Below are 24,488 nucleotides of genomic sequence, written 5' to 3'. Positions count from 1 at the left end.
GTTATTTTTCGGAGTATAAGATGCACCTTTCCCTCCCCCCACCCCCCAAAAAAGATGGCGAAAATCTGAGTGCGTCTTATACACTGAATATAGCATTTGTGACCTACCGAAACCCCTTCCCCCATTTTTGCAAAAAAACAAGACGTGCAGAGGGTTTGGGAGGCATGCAGAGTGCAAAAACACTTTTTAAAAAAATTTACCTCTTCAAAATCATGGTGTGTCTTATACTCGGGTGCATCTTATAGTCCGAAAAATACAGTACTCTCCTCATCCCGAGAACATGGCCATAGCTGTAATCACCCAGTGTACTTCCTGAAGTCACCTGTTATCTTTTTTTTTTTTTTGAAAAAAAGTTTTATTTGTTTTATAAAATTTTAAGGAAAGGGGTAGTGGATATGGGTACAAATTTTGACAGCTACATCGTGCAGGAAGTGATATTCCCCCCAAGTCTCATAACCTTTACAAAATGATAAACAAGGTGTTACTGCTTCACTAAAGCCTGGGTTAACCTGATTGGTTGAGAGAGGCCTGACAGCTCCCTATAAAAGGGGAGCTGTCAGACCTCACAGTTGCTGGATTGTATACACTTGACTGCTAATAAAGAGCTGTTGTTGCCTTCATGTCTGGAGTCTGTCCTCTCATTGCCCTGATCTAACAAGCACCTTTCGGACAACCATGGCCTGGATGACTGAGAACAATACTGAACGTGGTCAGGATTAAATTTGGATAGGATCTGGCTCCTAACCAAATTATGAGGTGGCTCGTTGTGCTGATTGAATCCAGCCGCTTGGTTATTACCAGAACCTGGGTTAATTCCGGAACCAGATTAAGTAGATTATGTGAACACACTTTGACACTGGTACAAAGTGTCACCTGTGACCCATCTGTGTTCTGAGTGACATGCTCCCCCCCCTCCCCCAGCAAACCCACATTTTGCAAATGAATTCTTGGATGAGTTCAGTGGATGTTTCTGAAACAAGGTCTTTTCAGTGGTGGTGTTCTGCTCTTTTCAACAGAACCCTCTGTGTCCGTTTCAACAAATTTGTAATTTCTCAAACTTTCTAATGTTCATTCTTCCCCACTGTTTATTACAGCCTTCTCCCTCCAGATATATTGGCTTATTATTCCCAGGGTTATACCCTCAACCCAGGATGGCGAATTTATGGCATGTGTGCAGAGCCATTTGTCAGGGCATGGGAGGCGTTGCCCTGTCAGATGGCCAGTGCGCATACACGCACTGGAAAACTGAGTTCCGCCTTTTTTAAAGCCATTTTTCGTCCTCCCCAGGCTCCAGAGGCTTTATAGGAGCCTGGGGAGGGCAAAAACAGCCTCCCCCGACCTCTCCGGAGGGCAAAAAATGACCCTACGAGCAACCCGGAAGTCACTTGCGTGCTGGGAGGGGGGGGTGTCACACATTGTATTATGGGTGCGGCACACCTGTGCACGACCCCCCTGCGCTCCCCCCACTTATGGCACGTGAGCCAAAAAAGGTTCGCCATCGCTGCCCTAAACCAACAATAATCTAGCAGCTTTCAAAAGCATTAAATTCTGGGAGATGAATTTACTTTGCTATTACAGCTAGTTCGCTATTATCCATATTGCCATTTTTGTAACATTTGCTGTAAAATATGTATTATGTGCATTCTAATTTCTGTTGATCATCTTATGCACCATCTAGGAAAAAGAATTGTAAAAATAGGGTTATGATTACTTTTTTCTAATTGCTTTTCTGCCTGGTTATTTATGGCTGGTCTGACTTGCAGTCTATTAGGAAGTTTAAGACTATTTAAAGGTCGGTTATTTTTTTTCCTCCCGATGAATATTGTGTAACATAATTCTGTGTGTTTGCTTGCTTTAATCGAAGTAATTTGCCGTTAGCTAAATTTATGTTATGATGAAGCCATGGGTTTCATGGACTTTCAAGAGACAGGGTGCTTTGATGGTGAAATGATCTTGTTTACATATTTCAAAGGATTTTTCCATCTTGCATTTAAAAGCGGTAGCAATAACACTTAGACTTATATACCACTTCAGTTTACAGAGTCAGTATATTGTCCCCAACAATCTGGATTCTCATTTTACCGACCTCGGAAGGATGGTTGAGTCAACCTTGAGCTTCTCAGATGGAGAGTCAACAGTCCCCAGGTCTGGAGGTGGCTGATGAGGAAGAGGAGGAACAGCTGTATCCAGTGCCTGACAGACAGATGTGCAGAAGGCAGAGGAGAGGAGAGCATTAGAAATCTATGGGCTGATCCTTGGGATGAAAGAGCCACTGCTGCTAGCGAAGCCCCAGTATAGCTCTGGGGATAAAAGGCAGGGGGTGGAGATGAATAGGTGTGGCAGGCAACTGTTCATCTCCCTGTTGGACAGACCTGTCAGGAGAAAGAAGAAGTGAAGAGAGAAAGAAAGAGAAAGAGAGAGAGAGAGAGAGATATATTTTGCCGGGGCACTCAGCACTCCTAATAGAGCCGAACATTTGTTTAAGTACAGAGGGTTTGTCATGTTTGGGAGCCGGTTCAGAACACATTTAGTTAATACTAACTAAAGTGAACATGATGTACAACTGGACCAAGTGGAAATTTGAAAAGTGGGTCATCATTGATTCTACATTATCACTGGTATATGTTCTTGAAAATAAAGATTTATTGGAAAAATGTAGTGATGGAAAAGCCAGTTTTTCTGATGCTGGTAAAAGTAATTCCATATACGTGTAGGCCTGTGTGTGTGTGTGTGTGTGTGTGTGTGTGTGTGCACGCGTACTCACACATACAGTGTCAACCCTGAAATGAACCTGGCTGAGGTCATCTTGTGGGCTTCAGGTTTGCCACAAGCAAGACGAAGGGACAGGGAGGGGGGAAATACATAGCTGGGGTTTTATAGTGAAAACAAAATTTTTCCTGTGGGAACCAAGGACATTTCAACAGATGGCTGGGGAGAGGAGGAGTAAAGTAACCAAGCAACCAGCTAGCACCTCAATTGGACAATATGACTGATGAATTGGGGGAGGGGGAAAATTTCACTTTTTAATCTGGTGAAACCCGCAGGAACTTTTAGAGTTAGTTTTCACCAGCTGTGCCAATATAATGTGTCCAATAAATCGTTCCTTGAGGAATCTATCTGCCTCGGAGTTTTGCTTTCTATGGGTGCATTACTTGGAATGCTGACTCACTCACTCTCTCTGTCTCTCTGTCTCTCTCTCTCTCTCTCTCTGTTTCTCTGTGTCTCTCTCTGTCTCTCTGTTTTTCTCTCTCTCTCTCTCTGTCTCTCTGTTTCTCTCTGTCTCTCTCTGTCTCTCTCTGTCTCTCTGTTTCTCTCTGTCTCTCTGTTTCTCTCTCTCTGTCTCTCTGTTTCTCTCTGTCTCTCTGTTTCTCTCTCTCCCCCTCTGTCTCTCTGTTTCTCTCTCTCTGTCTCTCTCTCTGTCTGTCTCTCTGTTTCTCTCTCTCTCTCTCTGTCTCTCTCTCTGTCTCTCTCTGTCTCTCTCTGTCTCTCTCTGTCTCTCTGTTTCTCTCTGTCTCTCTCTGTCTCTCTGTTTCTCTCTGTCTCTCTCTCTCTCTGTCTCTGTTTCTCTCTGTCTCTCTCTGTCTCTCTGTCTCTCTCTCTCTCTCTGTCTCTCTGTTTCTCTCTGTCTCTGTCTCTCTGTCTCTGTCTCTCTCTCTCTCTCTGTCTCTCTGTTTCTCTCTGTCTCTGTCTCTCTCTCTGTCTCTCTGTTTCTCTCTGTCTCTCTCTGTCTCTCTGTTTCTCTCTGTCTCTCTCTCTCTCTGTCTCTGTTTCTCTCTGTCTCTCTCTGTCTCTCTGTCTCTCTCTCTCTCTCTGTCTCTCTGTTTCTCTCTGTCTCTGTCTCTCTGTCTCTGTCTCTCTCTCTCTCTGTCTCTCTGTTTCTCTCTGTCTCTGTCTCTCTCTCTGTCTCTCTGTTTCTCTCTCTCTCTCTCTGTCTCTCTCTCTCTCTCTCTGTCTCTCTCTCTCTCTGTCTCTCTCTGTCTCTCTCTCTCTCTCTCTCTCTCTCTCTCTCTCTCAGTGTATGTACATGGACACTTTCCAAGTGTCCATGTCCTCCATTACCTGTTCAGACACTTGGTACCCCAAGCACAGTCTCTCCCACACAACAAACCCACCTCATTTTGCTACCCAAAACCCATCCTCCTGTGCAACAAACCTCCCATTGAACAAAAAAAAGGGATAAGATCTGGAGAAAGCCTGATACTTAGAGTCTGGTGACATCTTCCACATTAGAAACCTCCCTTACTTTAGTGCTTAACTGATCCTTCATCCAGAAGAATGTGACGGTACCACCTCACATTTGGGGTGCTATTGAAAAAACAGCTGAGGCAGAGCAGAAGTGTTATATATTTTTTTAATTATTATTCTAAAAAGAACATGTTTATCCAAAACTCCTTTGGAGAAGAATTACAAGTAGCCCTTAACTTACAATCATTTATTTAGCAATTGTTTAAAGTTACAGCAATGAAAGCAATTATCTGTAGCAAAAGTGAGCAAAAGTCATTATCGGTAGAAGAGGAGTCCTAGAAGGCTCTCAAGCAGAATCTGGGAATTTATGGATATATGCTGATAAGTCTTCCAACTCTACCAGTAGACAAAAGGATATTTTTGAACATGAGAAATGCACGGATGTGGGAGAGCAAGCAGGGCGTTCCTTTCACGTTTCCTAAGTTATTTTACAACGTAGTAATTGTATTTATGTTGATGATCAGATTGCAACGGGTTTTAGCTGAAATCCACTGTAATCTGTGGGTTTTCATGGAAATGCATATATCTACAATGTTTCCCCAAAAATAAGACAGGGTCTTATATTCTTTTGACCCCCCGTAATAAGCACTTGGCCTTATTTTGGGGGAGGTCTTATTATTTTTGAGGTGCAGGAGGCGTCGAGCGTGGTCACCTCATGGCTGCTGCTGTGTTGCAATATTTTCAGGAGAGGGCTTATTTTAGCGCATGCGCTCAAAAGTCTGATTGGGCTTATTATTCAGGGAGGTCTTATTTTGGGGGGAAACAGGGTATTTTCATTGGGAACCAGATGAGGATTACAGAAATGCATTAAACTCCGCTGGAGACTTTACTTAGCCTGGTAATGAAATGTTCAGAAACCAAACCACAAGCTACAGATATTCGCCACTGTTGCAAAGGTGCCATTTCTACATCCAGGCAGTAGATTTCGCGATGGGTTCTTCAGATGTTCCTCAGAGAATCAAACCTCAACGCAAGGCACCTTCAGCAGATGGGGCCATTGAGCAATGCAAAAGGGGTTGATTTGACAAGCTGGCATGGGGAGGGTTTTGGGAACCGAGATCTCAGAGCTCGTGGGACTGAGTCTCCGTTGAAGATTTAGTCTTATTAGTTGATACGCTCTGGCTGCTCTCTTCTACGAAAGCATTCTCAAATACAGAAAGGATGGACCGTCTCAGCCTCTTCTTGAAATCCTGGCCCATGAAGACGTACAAAATGGGGTTGAGGCAGCTGTTGATGAAAGCCAAGCTTGTTGCCAAGGGAATACCTATCCTCAGCAAATCTGAATGTCCTCTTAACTCAAAGAAACTAAAAAGATGATATGGGAACCAGCAGACAAAAAAAGTAACAATGACTGCGGTGATGACTTGAAAGGGTTTGTTAGATTGGGACAAACGATTACGTCTCAGTTTCAAGACAATCGCCCCGTAGCAAACCAGAATAACCGTGAAGGGAATGAGGAAGGCAAAGATGAACCGGGAGATGATCATTGCATGATGTCCGTGTTTTTGAATCTCTGGGGTGTTACCATAATTGCTATAGCAGTTAATAATTTCCTTGTATTCTGCATGGGCTGCTGTTTGCCTGAAATACATGACTGGAGAACACAACACCAAGGCCCAGATCCACACACCCAAGGCCACAAAAGAAGCCAACCGAGGTGTTCGGCGATTCTGAGCCCAGACGGGATACAGGACAGAAATGCAACGGTCAATGCTGATGACCATGAGGAGATAAACACTGGCATAGAGGTTGAGGAAAGCCAAGGTGCTGTTCGCCTTGCACAAGAACCCGCCAAAGGGCCAGTGGAATTCCAGGGCTAAATAAGCGACGCTCAGGGGAAGGAAGAAAGTGAAGGCGAAGTCCGCAATGGCCAAGTTGAGAAACCAGATCGTGTTGACCGTCTTCTTCATTCGGAAGCCGGTGATGAAGATGACCAGCCCATTACCAAGGACCCCCAGCACAAATGCAAGGCTGTAGATCACCATGGAGAGAATGTCAATCGCTTTTCCCAGTTTATAGATTGGATCGTCATAATCATAGTAGTCATCCTCAGCATCGTTATTAACGCCGGAATTGTTCAGAGCGGTGTTGCTCATTTCGTCTTCCGATAGAGACGGATGAACGTTGCTCCTTTCCCTGAAAGCAAAAACACAGGAATGGGTGAGCTGAGGTGCGTCACCCCTGAAGCTGACCTGACCAAAGCCGTTTTGAACTGCTTCAGTGTTGCCACATTGGAGCCGAGGGATGGGGAGTGGGGATTTGAGGTAGAAGGGATCCTGTAGCCAAAGCAAAATATTTTCTCTTGGGAACCAAGGTCACTCTCACACCCGGCTGGAGGAAGGTGGAGTGATGCTGCACAGCTGCCAGCCCACACCATGATTGGACCATGTGACTGATTGCTTTGAGAAAGTAGAAAAACGTTGACTTTTTATTAGGTGGAAACCGTGGGAGGCCTTAGAGCCGGTTTTCACCAGATATGTGCCAATATGATATGTCCAATAAAGCTATTCTGTGAGGAATCTACCCACCTCAGGTGACAAGCTTCACTATGAAAATAACAACATGCCATTTTTTCATCGTTGCAGGCCATACCTAACAGTTGGAGTTTGGGAAGATTTTAAAACTGATTTAGATTTTAAGAAATTCTTAGATGAAAAGCGGTTGTTTCTCTTACATAGGTAGGTATATACGCACACATGTGTAAATAAATGTACAATCCTCCCCTCTCTTTCTCCCTCCTCCTCCTCATCTTCTTCTTCCTTCTTCTTTCCGTTTCCTGCTTGTGGAAATGTGACAGCCATTATTTATTATTATTTATTTATTTTTATGTGCTTCTAGACCGCCCCCTCTCCCAGAAGGGACTCGGGGCGGTGTACAGTCCATAGAGGATATCACAAAATACAATAAAAAATTAAATATGTACAGTTTGGAGGAGGTTAAAATGCAATTAAAAGAACTGTACAAAGCTAAATAAATATAATTTTTTTAAAATCCCTAAAACAGACACAACAGATTAAAAAACCCTAAGATAACCAGATAATAATACATTTGCCAGGAGGGACAGTTGTAATTATGCCAGGCCTGCTAATCGGAACAGGTGAGTCTTCAATTTTTGCCGGAAGGAGCGGAGGTCAGAAGTGGTTCTAATGTCGGGGGGGAGGTCATTCCAGAGGGTTGGGCCCATCACAGAGAAGGCCCTACTCCTTGGTGTCGCCCGTTGGCATTGCCTAGTGGATGGCACCAGGAGAAGTCTCTCCCTGTGTGAGCGAATTGGCCAAATTAGTCAAAGAGATTTCCTCAGACTCTTTGCCAACATCAAGACATCCCTTCTTTACATCCAAAGTCAACCAGGGCAACCTTGCCAAGGTAAGGCAGGTCATAGAACGAAATGATGCAGGACGAAGGCAAAGCAGGATACATGGGGTGGGGGTGGGAGGTCTTAGCCAAGACAGGAAATCATTTTTTGCTATCTTCTACATTTCCCTTTGTACAGAAAAGAGTCGAATAGGAAGCAGGTTGAGAAATCCTTTCGATGCCAGAAACCATATAGTCATCTTGTTACAACATCAACAAGCATTGAACAAAAAATGGGGGGAGGGGAAAAAAAAACCCTGACAGCTAAGAAAAAGCACAAAGCCAAAAATCATGGGAGGCTGAACAAACATAAGCATATACCAATCATTCCTCCAGGTAAAATGGACCGGAAACAGAACCAGACGAAGAAATGCTACTTGATTGTAAAGCTACATGACAGAATCATTGCAAGTCTGAATATATCAATTTCCAGAGGTCGCTTTTAACAGCTCGACTCATCAGGATTAGGTCCTTCCTAAGTTTCTTTCTCTAAGAACTGCGAAGAGGAAAAGGAGACGGTGAAGAGGATACATCCAGGGAACGTAGTAAACATTTTGCAACTTGGAGAACTTATATCAAAGTTAATTCAGAGTTTGATGGTAAAATGAGGATCAGGTTTTTGGGGAGAAATTATACTGACATTGTAAACCAGCCAGAGACTGCTGCAAAGCACTATGGAGAGGTACACAATATAAGTCTAAGTGCTAACCGATTTTATCATTTCATAAAATTGTGTTAACATTGTTGATGTCATGTAGCTAATTAAGAATGCGAGGAAACTATATTAACATTATTAATTGTGGATAACTAATTAAGTGAAGTGCTTATTACATAAAAATTGAATTTGAGGATATATGCTACCTATGGTACAATAGAATAACAGATGGAAATGAAAAGATAAATTTGGCTAACTCTGAAAGGGCAAATAATGATATTGTTTCTGTATTAAGAAGAAATTAAGCTTAAGATGGAAAATATGGAAAGAAAATAATATGGCCGAAATCGGAAATGGAAATCGGATGTAAAATGAATTATACATATGAGAGGATGTTAAAGGGGAAAGCCCGGGCAACATTTTGTTTATAAAAGAATTTAAAATATGTTTTTAAAAAAACTTTGTTTCAACAATATAAGTCGAAGTGCTATTGCTATATATCTGAGGTTTAATTTTTTAAAAAAAATTGGTCATGCAGAGCACAAAAGAGGAATAAGAAAGACCAAAGAAAAGAGCAATCCAATGAAGACCCAATCTAATCAAATTAAAGGAATTAAAGGCATGAGAAAGAACAAGTTTAGCCAAACCAACACTACTCATTCTACCTCTCCAAATCTTGTCATACTTGGAAACCATATTCGTCACCCCACCAGGGTCCATACAATCAGATAAACACATCCTGGAGTCTCAGAACATTGGCTATATCTCTTAGCTTGTGGAATGCAAGCAACAGCAGGTTGGCTTTTAATGCATTTCTAGATCAGGGATGCCAGCTTGGGTAGAATAACCTGTGTGGGTAGAACTGAAGCCCAGTTCACAGAGTTGTGTGCAAAAAGTCCAGAATTTTCCTCTTGTTAGCAACTGAGCTGTGGTTTCTCTACCTTCCTGGAAAGCATTGTGTCCATTTGCACTTTGTGATTTAAGTTGAAGGTCTCTCTTTTTTCCCTCCAGTGCTATGGCAGTCAAGTTATCACCTAAGATCCCAGTTCTAAAGGAAAACATTTACTCCAGAAAAGGACTGGAGATGAAAACATATAAAGAACATTTGCAGGAATTGGGTATGTCTAGTCTAGCGAAAAGAAGGACTAGGGGAGACATGATAGCAGTGTTCCAATACCTCAAGGGCTGCCACAAAGGAGATGGAGTCAAGCTATTCTCCAAGGCACCTGAAGGCAGGACAAGAAGCAATGGGTGGAAACTAATCAAAGAGAGAACCAATCTAGAACTAAGGAGAAATTTTCTGATACTGAAAACAATTAATTTGTTTAATGACTCGCCTCCAGAAGTTATGAATGCTCCAACACTGGAGGTTTTAAAGAAGAGATTGGACAAACATTTGTTTGAATTTGTAGAGGGTTTTCTGCATGAGCAAGAGGTTAGATTAGAAGACCTCCAAGGTCCCTTCCAACTCTGTCATTCTGTTAACTCAGTTATGGAATTTTGTTCTTGTGCAAGTTAGCAGCATCAAGATTATTGGCCGTGCAAAAAGATTTGGTGAAAATGATGGAACTTGCTGAGATGGCTACATTAACCTCTTTGATTAGAAAAGAGACAATTTCTACACTGCTTGCCAACTGGAAAACCTCTTATTGGGTTTTTGCATAACATACGGAAAAAAATGAACTTACATTTTATGTTTTGGGATATATCGTAAAAAGTCATGTTATAACCATAAAGTAAAAGGCACATTTATAATTATACTTATTAACTGCTATAAAGAAGATTGAAAAGGAACTTTTTTGGGTTGTCCATTCGTTTCCATTCTCCTGTACTTTCCCTCCTTTCTCCCACTTTGTATTCTTCCTTTTTCTTCCTTCATCTCACTTTTTATTTTCCTTTAAAAAAATAATAATAAAAATCACGTAAAAAGAAATATTTCTCACCTAAGGTAAAGAAGTACCCTGTTCCTTCGGTTCCTCCTGGGAGATGCGACCTTCTGATAATGAGCCAGAAAACAGAACTGACACTAGATGAGGCAAGTAGAGAGTAATCATTCATTTCCCCCCACCCCTTGGAGATTTCCTATTACTTCATCACGGGCAAAATTTCACTGTCTTTGAAAGGGTTTTGGCGCTAAAAGGTTCCAAGCATTATCCATTAAAAGGTATTGTTCAGCTCATCCATCACCAAAATTGTTTTTTTTTTTAATTTTAAGAAAACAAGTGGCGAAGAAACAATGGGGAGACACGGGGGTACTTATAGCACTTAGCACTTAAACTAACTCGTGTTTCCCCAAAAATAAGGCCAGGTTACTGCAGGGTACTTCTGCTGACTGCCAGCTGCCTGCAATTTGGCAATTCAAATCTCACCAGACTCAAGCTTGACTCAGCTTTCCATCCTTCCAAGGTGGGTAAAATAAGGACCCAGATTTTTGATGGCAATATGCTGACTCTGTAAAACCACTTAGAGAGGGCTGTAAAGGACTGTAAAGCAGTATATAAGTCTAAAGTGCTATTGCTATTTTAATCTCTTCAAAAGTACATCATGAATGCAAGAAAGGCTAGTTACAGCCATTATCTCCCAAAGGCCATCATTCTTAGATAATTCTCACTGTTGGCGATTCTTGGACTTGGGGCCAATCACCAGGAGACCTGTGAGTTCTAGTGCCAGCTTAGACATGAAAGCCACCTGGGTGAACTTGAGCCAATCAATCCGGTGTCTGGAAGCCGTGCGGGTCTGGATGGGCGACAACAGACTCAAACTCAACCCTTCCAAGACGGAGTGGCTGTGGCTACCAGCGCCCCGCTTTAGCCAATGTGTTCCATCTCTGGCCATTGGGGGGGAACAACTGCCCCCAGTGGATAGGGTACGCAATTTGGGCGTTCGCCTGATGCGCCAATTGCGCCCCTTACTGGAGCGGGATGCCCTTTGCACAGTCACTCATGCCCTAGTGACTTCTCGCCTTGATTACTGTAATGCTCTCTACATGGGGCTCCCCTTGAGATGCACCCGAAGGCTCCAGCTGGTCCAGAATGCAGCCGCGCGGGTTATTATGGGGAGTACTAGGTACTCCCATGTAACACCTTTCCTGCGCGAGCTGCACTGGCTACCTGTGGCCTTTCGGGTGCGTTTCAAGGTGTTGATCGTCATCTTCAAAGCGCTCCATGGCTCAGGACCTAGTTATCTGCGGGATCGCATTCTACCCCACACATCCCTGCGACCAATCCGCTCTCACAGAGAGGGCCTCCTCCGGGTTCCTTCCGCTAAACAGTGCGGGCGGGCGGTGCCTAGGAGTAGGGCCTTCTCTGTGATGGGCCCAACCCTCTGGAACGACCTCCCCCCCGATATTAGAACCACCTCTGATCTCCGCTCCTTCCGCAAGAAACTCAAGACCCACCTGTTTCGAGTAGCTGGTCTGGCCTAATTACAATTATAATCGTAACTGTATTTAACATCTATTCAAACCTTCCTGGATGGCTTTTTAAATTTTATATTGGGGTTTTAAACGGGTTTTAAAATTGTTTTTAAGTATTTAAATTGGTTTTGGGATTTTATATACAGACAGTGTGTGTGTGTTGTTTCTGTTCTATGTCTTATGTTATTTTTTGTTGTTTTGATTATGAATGGTCTGTACACCGCCCCGAGTCCCTACGGGGAGAGGGGGCGGTCTATAAATTAAATAAACTAAACTATAAACTATAAACTCTTCCAGAGGTTATTCATGTCAGACATTGCCGTTCTTACGAGTAGAAGTATAATCTTTATTGTCATTGTACTTAAATACAATGAAATTGGTGCTTTTGTGTGTGTTTCTCTGTGTGTGTGTGTGTTTGAGTGCCCACAAACACAAAACTAGACTGTTTAAAGGTGCCACAAGTCCTCCTGTGGCTTGCTTTAGAGTAAGAGAGTAAGACCAGCATGGTTCTCACTGGAAAGTTTTGGTGGTTTTTGCGTGCATCCCTACTTACAATCCGGAAATGTGTGTGCAATTTTTCAAAGTGAGGCACACCACCCTGAGGTTAGTCATATCACTGTTTGTCATCGCATTTCCCGATCCACACCAAATTATGACAACTCTAGCAGATTTGCCGGCAAGAGGAAGCTGTGGATTTCAGCAGGAAGCTTTTTTACAAATAAGAGCAGACTATGTTGAAGAGATGCTGACATCAGCAGTTTATTTTTCTGGTGCTCTCATGGGTCGGATGTACCCAAAAAGAAAAAGTTACAATCAAGTAGAATTTACCCTTGTTGATGACTGGCATAGTTTGAGTTGGTGATCTTGCCCTATTAGCCTCAGCTTTCTTTTTTCTCCCTAAGGGTCCACAGAAGAATAGGCAAAAGTGGAATTGTAATCTACCCATTTAGTTGAGGGTTGCCTACCCCAGCTCATACGCTAGGTTCAGTGGCGGGTTCCTACCAGTTTGGACCAGTTCGGCTGAACCAGTAGTGGTTTGGCAGCCTGGCACATCTTGTTTTTAGCTTCTGCCCATGCACAGAACAAGCATGCACTCAAAGCGCCCCCATGAGCAAATTGGCAGAAGTGCCTGTCAGAACCCACCCCTGACTTGGTTGCATGCGATCTTTGGCCTGAAAGTTAGGAGGACAAAATTTGGGACTCTTGAAATGGGGTAGATCTTTGTTATGTAGAATAGACTGCCCCAGGCCTTAATGGCCCATTAACAAAGGTGAGGGCAGCTGAGTTTCTGCTTCTCTGTGTTTCTACTTCTCTTTTAGGGGAAATATTCTGCCCTTTTAGTATATCCTAAAATATTTCACTTCTCTAGGAGAGGGGTGGGTTTTAACTTCCAACACATATATGAAATTTCTTAGGATATCTAATCCAACTAAGTTTTCCTTTCCTAGGAGAGGGAGAGGGACAGAAAGAGGGAGGGAGTGGGAGAGAGAAGGAGAGGGAGTGGGAGAGGGAGGGAGAGGGAGAGGAAGAGAGAGGGAGAGGGAGAGGAAGAGGGACAGAAAGAGGGAGGGAGAGGGAGAGGGAGAGAGAGGGAGAGAGAGAATCTGTTTAGAGCTACTTCTATAAAATCTCCCATAAACATAGGTGATTCAAAAGCGGGGGGGGGGGGAGAACAGAAAGGTGAATCTCAGTAAATCCAGATTGGACGCTCTCCAATATATTTCACTAGTAGCAAACCAAGAGAAATAACAGGAGCCGGATAAAGCAGCCAGAAGAAGGTAGAAGAACGGGACAAAGGATGAACTAACTTCTCAACACAAGCTCTGAATGAGACAATGCCTTGCAGGCTTAGAAGGAGATTAGAGAAATACAAGGAAGAGAGAAACGAGAACGTGAAAACATCAAGAGCAGAGGCTTTGTCTCAGTGGCAGGGAAGAAGGTGTGGCCTTCCACTTTTACTTGTGAGCTTCTTGGAACAAACCGTTGGGCCAAGAGTGAAATAGTACAGTCAGGGGTATTTTTTTTATTTGACTCATCAGGACTCTTCTTCCATACTTCTTCTCACCAACAACATCTTCCATCCTGGGTCTGCAACCCAAGGAGAAAGAAGAGGCAAGAAATCAACCTCAGAGTTGGCCCTACAATGAAATTAAGGCAATTTTCTGGTAGCCCAATATTTCCTGTATCTATGGAGAATCACAATCGTCCAGTCTTGGTTGCCTCAAAAGGCACAACCATTCTTCAGAGTTGTAGAAGCTGCTTGGATGAGAAGCAAAATGTCTTTAAAGAAAAACCAGTAAGTCCAGTTGCCTCTTGAAAAAGCACCTCTGGGACAATATTTCCTGCGGCTAAATATTTCAAATCCCCACAGATTAGGTGACATCTACCAATTCAATGTGGCACTTCCTTTCTCAGTTAATAACACTAATCAAAGTGGTTTTCTTTCTTACTGGCCGTGGATTTTGGGGGGGCAATCAACCAAATGGAAGGTTCCATCTTGAGGAAAGGTAGTTTTGGGGATGTGTTAATTCATTTGCTGTTTGCCCGTTGACAGAAGTTGACATTGTTTTTCAACGCAACTGTGTATTATTGAAGTCTCAATAGAGATCACTTCCTGAGGCAAAAAGAAGGAAGTTAGGATATTTGTGAAATTTGAAAAACGGAAGTATTATTTGCAAGGGGGAAAAAAGGGTTTGTTTGGACCCGATTGTCAAATGCAATCATCGGTTTTACAAAATTACAAAATAACAGAGTTGGAAGGGACCTTAGAGGTCTTCTAGTCCAATCTTCTCTCCAAGCAGGAGACCCTATATCAGGGGACAGCAACCTGTGGCTCTTTCATTCCTCTGCTGCTGGCTGGTCGGCTCCACAATTGATAGGGCTTTCGGTTAGGACAGGTAGAGGCAAAAGGATGCTGCGCTAGGAGGAGATTATGATGGGGGAACCAGACTTCCAGTGGGCTCCAGAATTGAATGGGGGGCTTCTGGTTAGGACCTTTGTAGCTCTTTGAGTGTTTAAGGTTGCTGACCCCTGCCCTATACCATTCTGAACCAATGGCTGCCCAATCTCTCCTTGAAAATCTCCAGTGATGGAGGATTTACAACTTCTGGAGACAAGCCGTTCCATTGATTAATTGTTCTCACTGACAAGAAATTTCTCCTGAATTCTACATTGTTTGATTTTGCATTGACTTTTATGAATGCATTCTTGCCAAATTCTTTTCGGTCTCTTAGCTGGAATCATAATCAACCATCTGTAGTCCTTATTCAGTAGTGATATTGGCCTGCAGTTTCTCGTTAAAGTCAAATCTTGTCCCCCTCTTCGTGTTAGTGCTATATACGGGCCTCTTTCTAATTCTCTGGCATTTTTTTTTGTGTCCCTCTAAAATAGAATCCATTTTGTTTGGAAAAGTTTGTAAAAGTTCATCCTCAAAACACTTACAATAAAAACCTGATAATCCATCTGGTCCAGGCATCTTTCAGGGATTAATCTTTTTAATGGCTTCAGAAACTTCCCTTATTGTTAGAGATCCATTCATAATATGTCTCTGTTTCTTTGCAATCCTCAGTAAAATTTATTTCTTTAGATAATTATCTATTTTCTCTAGAAGGATGCCACTTCCTTTATACACGTTAGAATAATATTGATGCAATGCTTTTTATATAGCCACATTATCCATTAATATAGCTCTCTCTCTCTCTCTCTCTCTCTCTCTCTCTCTCTCTCTCTCTCTCTCTCTCTCTGGTAATTTCAACATCAATATATTTTCTATTTTTCTTCTACTACTTCCCCCTCTCTTGGAAAAAGAATTACTTCTAGCTTTCTTTCTGATTTTTTTTTCTTTTGTTCTTTTCCTTTATGCAGTGGTACCTTGGTACTCAACTGCTTTGAAACTCTTCGAATTTGGTACTCAACACATTTTGACATAAAGATTTTGTCCCAATACTCATCATTTGTTTGGTATTCAACACACAAGCTAGAACATGTCATAGTCAACGGCCTTATGACTCATTACATAATCCCTCCTGGGCAAATCTGTTTGATACTCACCCTTTTTGGTACTCATCATGCCTCTTGGAACCAATTAACCACTGTATTGATATGTGTTAGCTTTTATCTTCCTTTTAAAATTTGTATGTGAGTTTTATGTTTAAGTTCACTCTGATGCTGAGTGAACCTCAAGCCAGATATGCTGCTTGACATTAGAAATTAAAATGTCAATTTTGGTAAAAGTAAGAAGGAAAACTTAGTTGGATTAGATGTCCGAAGGAACAGAAATGAAGTAGAATGATTTCTGTTTGTGCCATTCCAATGATTTTAATAGAAGGGACCTTGAAGGTCTTCTACTCCAACCGCCTGCTCAAGTAGGAGACCCTGTACCATTCCAGACAATGGTTGTTCAGCCTCTTCTTCTGAAGGCAACTTCCGTTCCTCTGGTTGATGGTCATCCCTGTTAGGAAGTTTCTCCTGAATTGCTTCTCTCTTTGGTTAGCTTCCATCTGTTGTTTCTTGTCCTCTGGTGCTTTGGAAAATAATTTGACCCCCTCTTCTTTGTGGCAGCCTCTCAAATACTAGAACACTGCTATCATGCCCTCCCCCCAGCCCTTTCCTCTAGACTGGCCATACCCAATTCCTGCAACTGTTCTTCATATGTTTTAATCATCTTAGTTGCTCTTCTTTGCACTTTTTTTCCCCAAAATCTCGACATCTTTTTTTGTAATGTGGTGACCAAAACTGGATGCGGTCTTCTTCCACGGTTAACACACTTTTCACACAACAAAATCAAATCCAATCCGATCTTTATTACAGCATATAAACCAGCATATTTACACAACCAAAAAGGTCACCTATCTACATGGACTTCATCAGACCCAGAAGTCCTCATTTTATTACTGCTACAAGGAGATGAAACACAATTATAATGGCCGGGATATCAAAACTCATTTTGAACAAGAGCCCTGGTGGTGCAGTGGTTAGAATGCAGTATTGCAGGCTAACTCTGCCCACAGCCCAGAGTTTGAACTTGACCAACTCAAGGTTCACTCAATCTTCCGAGGTCAATAAACTGAGGACCCAGATTGTTGAGGACAACCATGTGCTGACTCTGTAAAACCGCTCAGAGAGTGCTGCAGAAGTCTAAAATGTAAATCTAAGTGCTTTGCTAATATACATTTTCAAGAAGAAGATTGGAAATCCACTTTGAAATCCTGAAGGCACTGACAGGGAATTAGAGGAACTTTGGAATGAAATGAATTGTTTCAGGTTGTTAGGGATGAATGCAAAAACAAAGACCAAGGAACAGAAGAAACCAGACTAAATGTGGAATAGCTGTTAAATTAGCAGCAGGAGTAAAGGCATGAAAAATAGAAGCAGACCAAGGGGAGTCTCCCAAATGTTTCCAAACCCAGAAGGACATTCCAACCTCAAATTGCTATGTCAAAGGATGCCAACAAACGTACAGTAACTGATTCAAAAAAGATAAAGATGGAAGACGTATACTGAAAATCAGTAAAAAAAAATCTAATAAAACTATGCAACAATTTTGGATCATCATGACTCAGTGACCAGCCATCTGGAAAACATCAATGTACATTCTGATACCAAAGATGGGAGACTTCACCGAGCCTGCAAATTATTTCAATGTCCTTCATTTCACACGCTAGTACAATAATGCTTGAGCTCATCTAATGCAGATTAAAGCTCTACATGGAATGGAAGAGACCAGATGTTCAAGCTCATTTTTGAGAAGGCAGAGGAACCTGAGACGTTACTGCTGGTGCGTGCTGAATAACTGAGAAAGCCTAAAGGCAGTTAAGTATGTGTTTAATATATAGAGAGAGAGAGAGAAGAAGAGAGAAAGGACCTTGATTGTGTTGACTAGGGCAGAATGTCCTTAGGACAATGGATTCCAGAACATTTAATTGTCCTCGTGAGAAACCTATGCACATATTGTCTTTTACAATCATCTTGGGAAGAGCTAATGCCTTTGAGAAGTAATGTTGAGCAACATGGAAGGCAAAAGGAGAAGATGGCCAACAGTAAGGATGATGAATTCTGTGGTAGAGGGTGCACTGTTGGAAGACCAGAATGGAGACAGAACATCACGAAGAAGGTCTATCTACGTGTTTGCTAGGAGTTGAGACCAACTTGATGGCTCGTAATCAATCGGTGTTTCCTACTACAAACCCATCTTTTAAAGTGGATACTTACGCGTGGTTGTTTATTTGTACACGTAGTCCTCAATTTACAGCCACAACGGAGCCCCAAATTTATGTTGTTAGGTGAGAATTTTGCTCTGTGAGGGTTGCCTCATTTTACGACTTCGCTTGCCATGTTTGTTAAGTGAATCACTGGAGTTTTTAAATTAGTAACACGGTTGTTAAGTGAATCTGACTTCCCCCTTGCTTGTCAGAAGGTTGCAACCGTCATAGATGTGAGTCAGTTTTCCTGCATCTGAATGTAAATCAAAGTGACAAAGGGGAGGCTCAAATGGTCATAAGTGTGCACAATGGGTCGTATTTTCCAGTGATGTTGTAACTTTGAACAGCCACTAAATGGACTGTTGTAAGTCGAGGACTACCTGTATAGGCAGGAATAATAAACAAAAATGCTTTGTGTCGCCTGTTGCGTGTATAAACCCTGTCGGTGTGAATGACTGTTATCTGTACATAGCTAGAAGTGGCACTCGTATCAGAAACAGCTGATTTCCAAGATTCAGAACAAGATGTTTCCAAGTTCTTCATTTGGCACCCAACCACAATCCAAACCCATTACCCTTTAGCAGTGGTGGTGAGCCTATGGCTTCAGCTCAGCTCCATCGCGTTTCTCCCACAGCGGGGAGAGAGAAAGGGAGAGGGAGGGAGGGGGAGGAAAATGGAGAGGGAGGGAGGGAAAGAGAGAGAGAGGGAGAGAAAGAGAGAGAGAAAGAGAGAGAGAAAGAGAGAGAGGGAGAGAGGAGGGAGAGAGAAAGAGAGAGAAGGAGAGAAAGAGAGTGAGAGAGAGGGAGGGAAAAAGAGAAAGAGAGAGAGGGAGAGAAAGAGAGAGGGAAAGAGAGAAAGGGAGAGGGGGAGAGAAAGAGAGAGAAAAAGAGAGAGAGGGAGAGAAAGAGAGTGAAAGAGAGAGGGAGAGAAAGAGAGAAAGGAAGGGAAAGAGAGAAAAGAGGAAAAGAGAAGGGGGAAAGAGAGAAATGACATTACAAAAGTTTTTCTTTTTTATTGTTGCTAAACATAATATTTCAAAAGCAGATAAAAAAATGAAGGGGCGTAAAAGTGCATCTATCATGTTTTTTCTTAGAACAGTTAGCTGAACTCTGCATTGTTTATCATTATTTTAGGTAGTAAAACCTCCTTATTCAGGTTAAATCGCCGTACTGGCACATGGTGATAAATCAGTGGGTTTTAGGGATGCAGTTTGGGCTCGCGGCCTCTAAAAGCTTCGCCATCACTGCCCTACAGTTATCTTTGATCAGGGGATCCCAAAGAGCAACAAGGGAGACACAGAGAGAGAGAGAGAGAGAGAGATCTCACACACGCTTGAAATCGAAATTCTTTTTTAAAGGGTGTGACACTCAACCTCCACACTAGATTTGCTCTTGGTTAAGGTCTGCCCTGTGGCCTCACTGAAGGCACTCTCCAGGGCAGCCAAAATGGACGTCCGTAGCTTCTCCCGGAAGTCCTGCCCCACGAAGACATACAGGAAAGGGTTCAGGCAGCTGTTGAGATAAGCCAGGCTTGAGGCCAAGGGTATTCCCACCACCAGAAAGGTCTGTAGTCCAGGCGTCACCCCGGCCGCCGACATTTCCAAGAAGGAAAAGACATGATAAGGGAACCAGCAGACAAAGAAGGCCACGACCACAGCCACCATAATCTTGAAGGGCCTATTCGAACGGGTGAGACGAGTCCCCTTCAGCCTGACCGTGATAATGGCGTAGCAAAGGAGAATGATGACGAACGGCACCAAGAACCCGGCCACGAAACGGGTCAACACCAAGGCCTGAGCGCGGTGTTCTCCCAGCTTCACAATCTCCTCGGACTGGAAACCTTCGGATAAGGCAAAGTTGTTGTAGCAGTGAGTGATGTTCTCTTCCGCAGAAGAAGCTTTCAGATCCCGGAAGACGAAATAAGGAGAACTGAGGGCCAAGGAAGCTATCCAAATGCCCAGGGCCACCAGAGAAGCCAATCGAGGTGTCCGATGGTTCTGGGCCCAGATGGGACATATGACGGAGACGCAGCGGTCCATGCTGATGATGGTGAGGAGGAAGACGCTGGCGAACATGTTGAGGAAGGCCACCGTGCTGATGAGTTTGCATAGCAGCTTCCCAAAGGGCCAATGGAAGCCCAGGGCTATGTAGGCCATGCTCAACGGGAGGAAGGAAGTGAAAACCAGATCGGCAATGGCCAAGTTGAGGAACCAGACAGCATTCACCGTCCTCTTCATGTGGAAGCCAGTGATAAAAATGACCAGGCCGTTTCCAGCCACCCCTAACAAGAAGGCGACACTGTAGATCACCATGGAGAGGACGTGCATCGCATTGCGGAGGCTTGCGTTCTCCTGCAAATCAGGATAGTCCTCATAATCTTCATACAAGCTTTCTGGAGAGGTGGTGTTGGCAGCCATTTTGGTAGAAAAGAATCTGTTGGAAGGAAATAGGAAATGGGAGAAGATGGAAATAACACTTCACACACCAGGTTGATGACACAAAATGAACCTATGGCTGTTTGACCAACATTTTAAGCTGTGGAACTACCCCGGGATCCTGCTAAAAATTTTTGATTGTATGCCATGTTTTCCCGAAAATAAGACAGGGTCTTATTTTCTTTTGACTCCCGAAATAAGCTCTTGGCCTTATTTTCGGGGAGGTCTTATTATTTTTGAGGTGCAGGAGGCAGCGAGCGTGTTCACCTCATGGCTGCTGCTGTGTTGCAATATTTTCAGGGAGGGCTTATTTTCAGAGGAGGGCTTATTTTAGTGCATGCATTCAAAAGCCCGATTGGGCTTATTATCCAGGGAGGTCTTATTTTCAGGGAAACAGGTTGTTTTGTTTTAATAGCGCTAGAAACCAGCAAACTCTGAGTTCTAGTCCCTCCTTAGGCATGAAAGCCAGCTGGGTGATTTTGAGCCAGTCACCCGGAGACTGTATATTTTAGTCATGAAAGCCAACTGGATGACTTCAGGCCAATCACCAGGAGACTGTGAGTTCTAGTTCTACTTTAGGCATACAATCTGGCTGGGTCAATCACTCTCTCTCTCTCTGCCCAGCCCACCACATGCCACATGAGTGGTAGGGTACTTGTGATGTTTAGCTCGAAAGTGGAAGATTCCTTAAATATCTGCATCAAAAACTGAGAGTCTTCTCGCGTTCCAACATGTCTTCTTGACAGAGATTTTGTGGAAGAGTGCGTAAACAGTGTTCAAACAAGTCTTGCAGCGCAATAGTGAGCCACAAGATGGCAGCAGATCAACATTCTTTTAATCGAGAGGCAATACTGGAGGTGTGTGTTTGTGTGTGTTTAGCTTTTCCAAACTTGAAATAATTCATTATCTCTGGAGCGTCTATTTCAGTGGTGGGTTGCAAGCGGTATGCCCCAGTACGGGCGTACCGGTGCCTGCTGGGAGCACCAGGTACCGTTCCGTTACGGTGCCCCAGAGAGCCCACCTGCCTGCCCGAGCTCCTTACCGGTATTTGAGCTCTTCGACGCTTCCGCACACACACACTTTGTGCTGCAGGCGTGCATGTGGGGGACACTGGGCTCCGTTGCACCGTACCGGTTGCAATGGGATCCGGAATCCACCACTGATTTATTTGGCCCTTCAACGGATGCTGAGCGTGGTGTCCTGCTTTGCAACCAGTTGCACTTTCAGAAGAAGAGTGCTCCAAGAATTAACTATTTCTTTTTTGGGCCCTGAACCCAACATTTAGTTAGAAACCATTTTAAATTGTTACATCTCCAAGAAGAGTTACTGCTCTCGGAATAATCTCAGAGGCAGAACTGCTTTCACACTTCAAAGCTTTATTATTTCACGTGAACTGAAAACGCTTCCTCTGACCCCTTTCTCAGGCCAATTAAGTAAATGATACCAGGCTGAGTTCATACATGATAGGCTAACCCAGGGGTGTCAAACTCGATTTCATTGAGGGTCGCAGCAGGGTTGTGTTTGACCACGGGAGGCCAGGGTGGGGGTGGGGGTCGTGGCCAGCTCAACATCACTCGTGTCAGGGACGCCTGTGGTGGCCCTAGCGCTCTGCCAGCGAAAATGGGCTCCCAAGCTCCGTTTTCAGCTGCAACGGTTTCCAGCAAACCTCTCCCAGTGAAAAGCCCTCCCGAGTCCCGTCACAGAGAGGGACTCCTCCGGGTGCTGTCCACTAGGCAGTGCCAGCGGGCGACGCCCAGGAGCAGGGCCTTCTCTGTGATGGGCCCGACCCTCTGGAATGACCTCCCCCCCGATATTAGAATAACTACTGATCTCCGCTCCTTCCGTAAGAAACTCAAGACCCACCTGTTCAACTTAGCTGGCCTGGCCTAACTGTAGTTTTGTGTCCCTCTAGCCTGTTTTTTAAATTTTTAGGGGTAGGTTTTTAGGTTGTTTTAATTTTTAACTATACTGTACAGCCTATTATTTAATCTGTTTTTATGGGTTTCTAAAAATATTTAATTTTTGTATATTGTTTTTACTGTGGTCTGTACACCGCCCTGAGTCCCTTTGGGGAGAGGGGGCGGTCTATAAATTTAATAAAATTAAATTAAAATTAAATGGCCGGCAGAGGCACCGTGGGCTGGTCCTTCACTGTTTTTAGGCTGGACCCACAGGCTAGATCTAAGCACCGCACAGGCCGGATCCAGTGGTGGGTTCTGGCAATCAGTACTGCCGGTTTGCTCATGGCTTCTTGGATGAGAAGCAAAACATCTTCAAAGAAAAACAAGAAAAGTCCAGTTGCCTCTTAAAGAAGCACCTTTGGGACAGCCATGACCTGGATGACTGAGAATCTCTATAGACCCTTAGCCACCTTAGGACATATAACCATCACAGAACTGGGGACCTGTACAGCATTTCTAGCGGTCACATTCTATTCCTGGCTGGTATTCCCCCCGCCCTTAATTATTATATGTAAGGCTGGATTAAAGCCCTGAGCCTCTCCTAACCTCTTATTTGCCTTCTACCGAAGGTTTCATTTTTAGAAGTCGGCATTCTTTGGTTTCTTCCGCCTTTCCCTGCAGAATTCGAACACGGATGCTCGGCATCCTTTAACACCTCACTCACTTTTTTGCAGAAGAGTTTTTATAAACTAAAAAAAAAAACATATTATAGCTGGAAGTTCAATCCAGAATGGTAAAGGTTCCCCTTGCACCTTTGTCCTAGTCGTTCCCGACTCTAGGGGGGGGCGGTGCTCATCGTTTCATATCCGAAGAGCCAGCGCTGTCCAAAGACGTCTCCGTGGTCATGTGGCTGGCATGACTCAACACCAAAGGTGCACGGAACGCTGTTACCTTCCCACCAGAGGTGGTTCCTATTTTTCTACCTGCATTTTTACATGCTTTCGAACTGCTAGGGTGGCAGAAGCTGGGACAAGTCAAGGGGAGCTCACTCCATTACGCGGCGCTACGGATTCGAACTGCTGACCTTTCTGATTGACAAGCTCAGCATCTTAGCCACTGTGTCAATCCAGAAAACTGGGAGATCAAATAACCCCCACCGGGCTAAGGAAATTCAGTGAATCCTCTTTGCCTCTCGCATCCTTAACCTAGCCTAACCTGCGGAGTTAATATGGAAGTAAAAAGAAAGCAGCTGCAGCCTTCCTCCAGATCTGAGAAGAGCAAGACAAATAGAATCACCAATCTACATTCTCGCTGCGCGGCAATGCTGTAAAAAGAGAATCGAGAGAGTTTTACCTCGCAGCTGGTGTCTTCTCAAACGTTTTGATCCTTTCCTGGCTTCTTCACTCTCCAAACCTCTATCTGTTGTGCCCTCTGATGGCTTGAGAAACTCACTGTGAAGCAGGGAGGTTCCCTGGTTAGCTCTGTGCAATTTTTTTTTTCAGAACGATGGAGAGTCCGGATGTGGGGCTAGATGGAACAGCCACTGTCCACAGACCGTTGCTTATTTTGGGATTGCCTGCAGAGAGCTGGCAGAAAAGCTGTGGGCAGGTTTCATTCTTTAACCCTTGGCCCAACAAGGAGCACTCTGTATCAGTCTTCATTCCCAACACATCCTGCTGGACTCCGAAAGTCTCACTGGCCAGCAAGAGACAATGTTATCCAAACAGAATAATTTATTCCAGAGAAGAAAGCCATGTTGAAGAGAGAGGACAGGTTACTGGCAGGACATAATTTCTACTCTGGCCACCTCCCAGCATTTAGAGACTGTGGAGATTCTCAGTCATCCAGGTCTCAAAGGTGCTTTTTCAAAAGGCAAGTGGGCTGTTTTTTTTCCCAGAGGAGGATGAAGAGGAGGAAGAGGAGGAGGAGGAGGAGGAGGAGGAGGAGGAGGAGGAGGAGGAGGAGGAGGAGGAGGAGGAGGAGAGAAGAAGAAGAAGAAGAAGAAGAAGAAGAAGAAGAAGAAGAAGAAGAAGAAGAAGAAGAAGAAGAAGAAGAAGAAGAAGAAGAAGAAGAAGAAGAAGAAGAAGAAATAGTTTCGCTTCTCATCCCAGAAGTTTCTTCAGTTCTGACTTCAGTCCAAGGTTTTTGGATGAGAAGCAAAACATCTAGTTCTCCTCCTTCTTCCTCAGGGAAAAATACTGTATGTGTGCATATAAAATAGAGCTTATTCTGTGGCAGAGCTCAGGTTTAGCCCCATAGGAAGTTTCCTTCCCTCCCTTTCTTC

At 43.7% G+C, this 24,488-nt stretch overlaps 2 protein-coding genes across 2 annotated transcripts; both read right to left on the bottom strand.

Moving 5' to 3' along the window:
- Positions 1-4,379: 4,379 nt before the first annotated feature.
- Positions 4,380-6,386, bottom strand: LOC309397014 (chemerin-like receptor 1). Its single transcript, XM_081962682.1, has one exon. It carries the CDS (start codon positions 6,339-6,341, stop codon positions 5,307-5,309), a length of 1,035 nt encoding a protein of 344 aa, XP_081818808.1. The 5' UTR covers positions 6,342-6,386; the 3' UTR covers positions 4,380-5,306.
- A 12,307-nt stretch (positions 6,387-18,693) lies between these two features.
- On the bottom strand, positions 18,694-23,828 carry LOC309396454 (chemerin-like receptor 1). Its single transcript, XM_081961608.1, has 2 exons — positions 23,558-23,828; positions 18,694-20,301 (listed from the first exon to the last, which is right to left on the bottom strand). The coding sequence occupies exon 2, from the start codon at positions 20,283-20,285 to the stop codon at positions 19,221-19,223; it is 1,065 nt and encodes a 354-aa protein (XP_081817734.1). The 5' UTR covers positions 20,286-20,301; positions 23,558-23,828; the 3' UTR covers positions 18,694-19,220.
- Positions 23,829-24,488: the final 660 nt, after the last annotated feature.

Source organism: Natrix helvetica (genome assembly GCF_964273705.1).
Source record: "Natrix helvetica genome assembly, chromosome: 9".
In the NCBI taxonomy this organism is placed as follows: domain Eukaryota; kingdom Metazoa; phylum Chordata; class Lepidosauria; order Squamata; family Natricidae; genus Natrix; species Natrix helvetica.
Note: the sequence above shows the minus strand (reverse complement) of the source record. Positions and strands in the feature narration are given on the sequence as shown.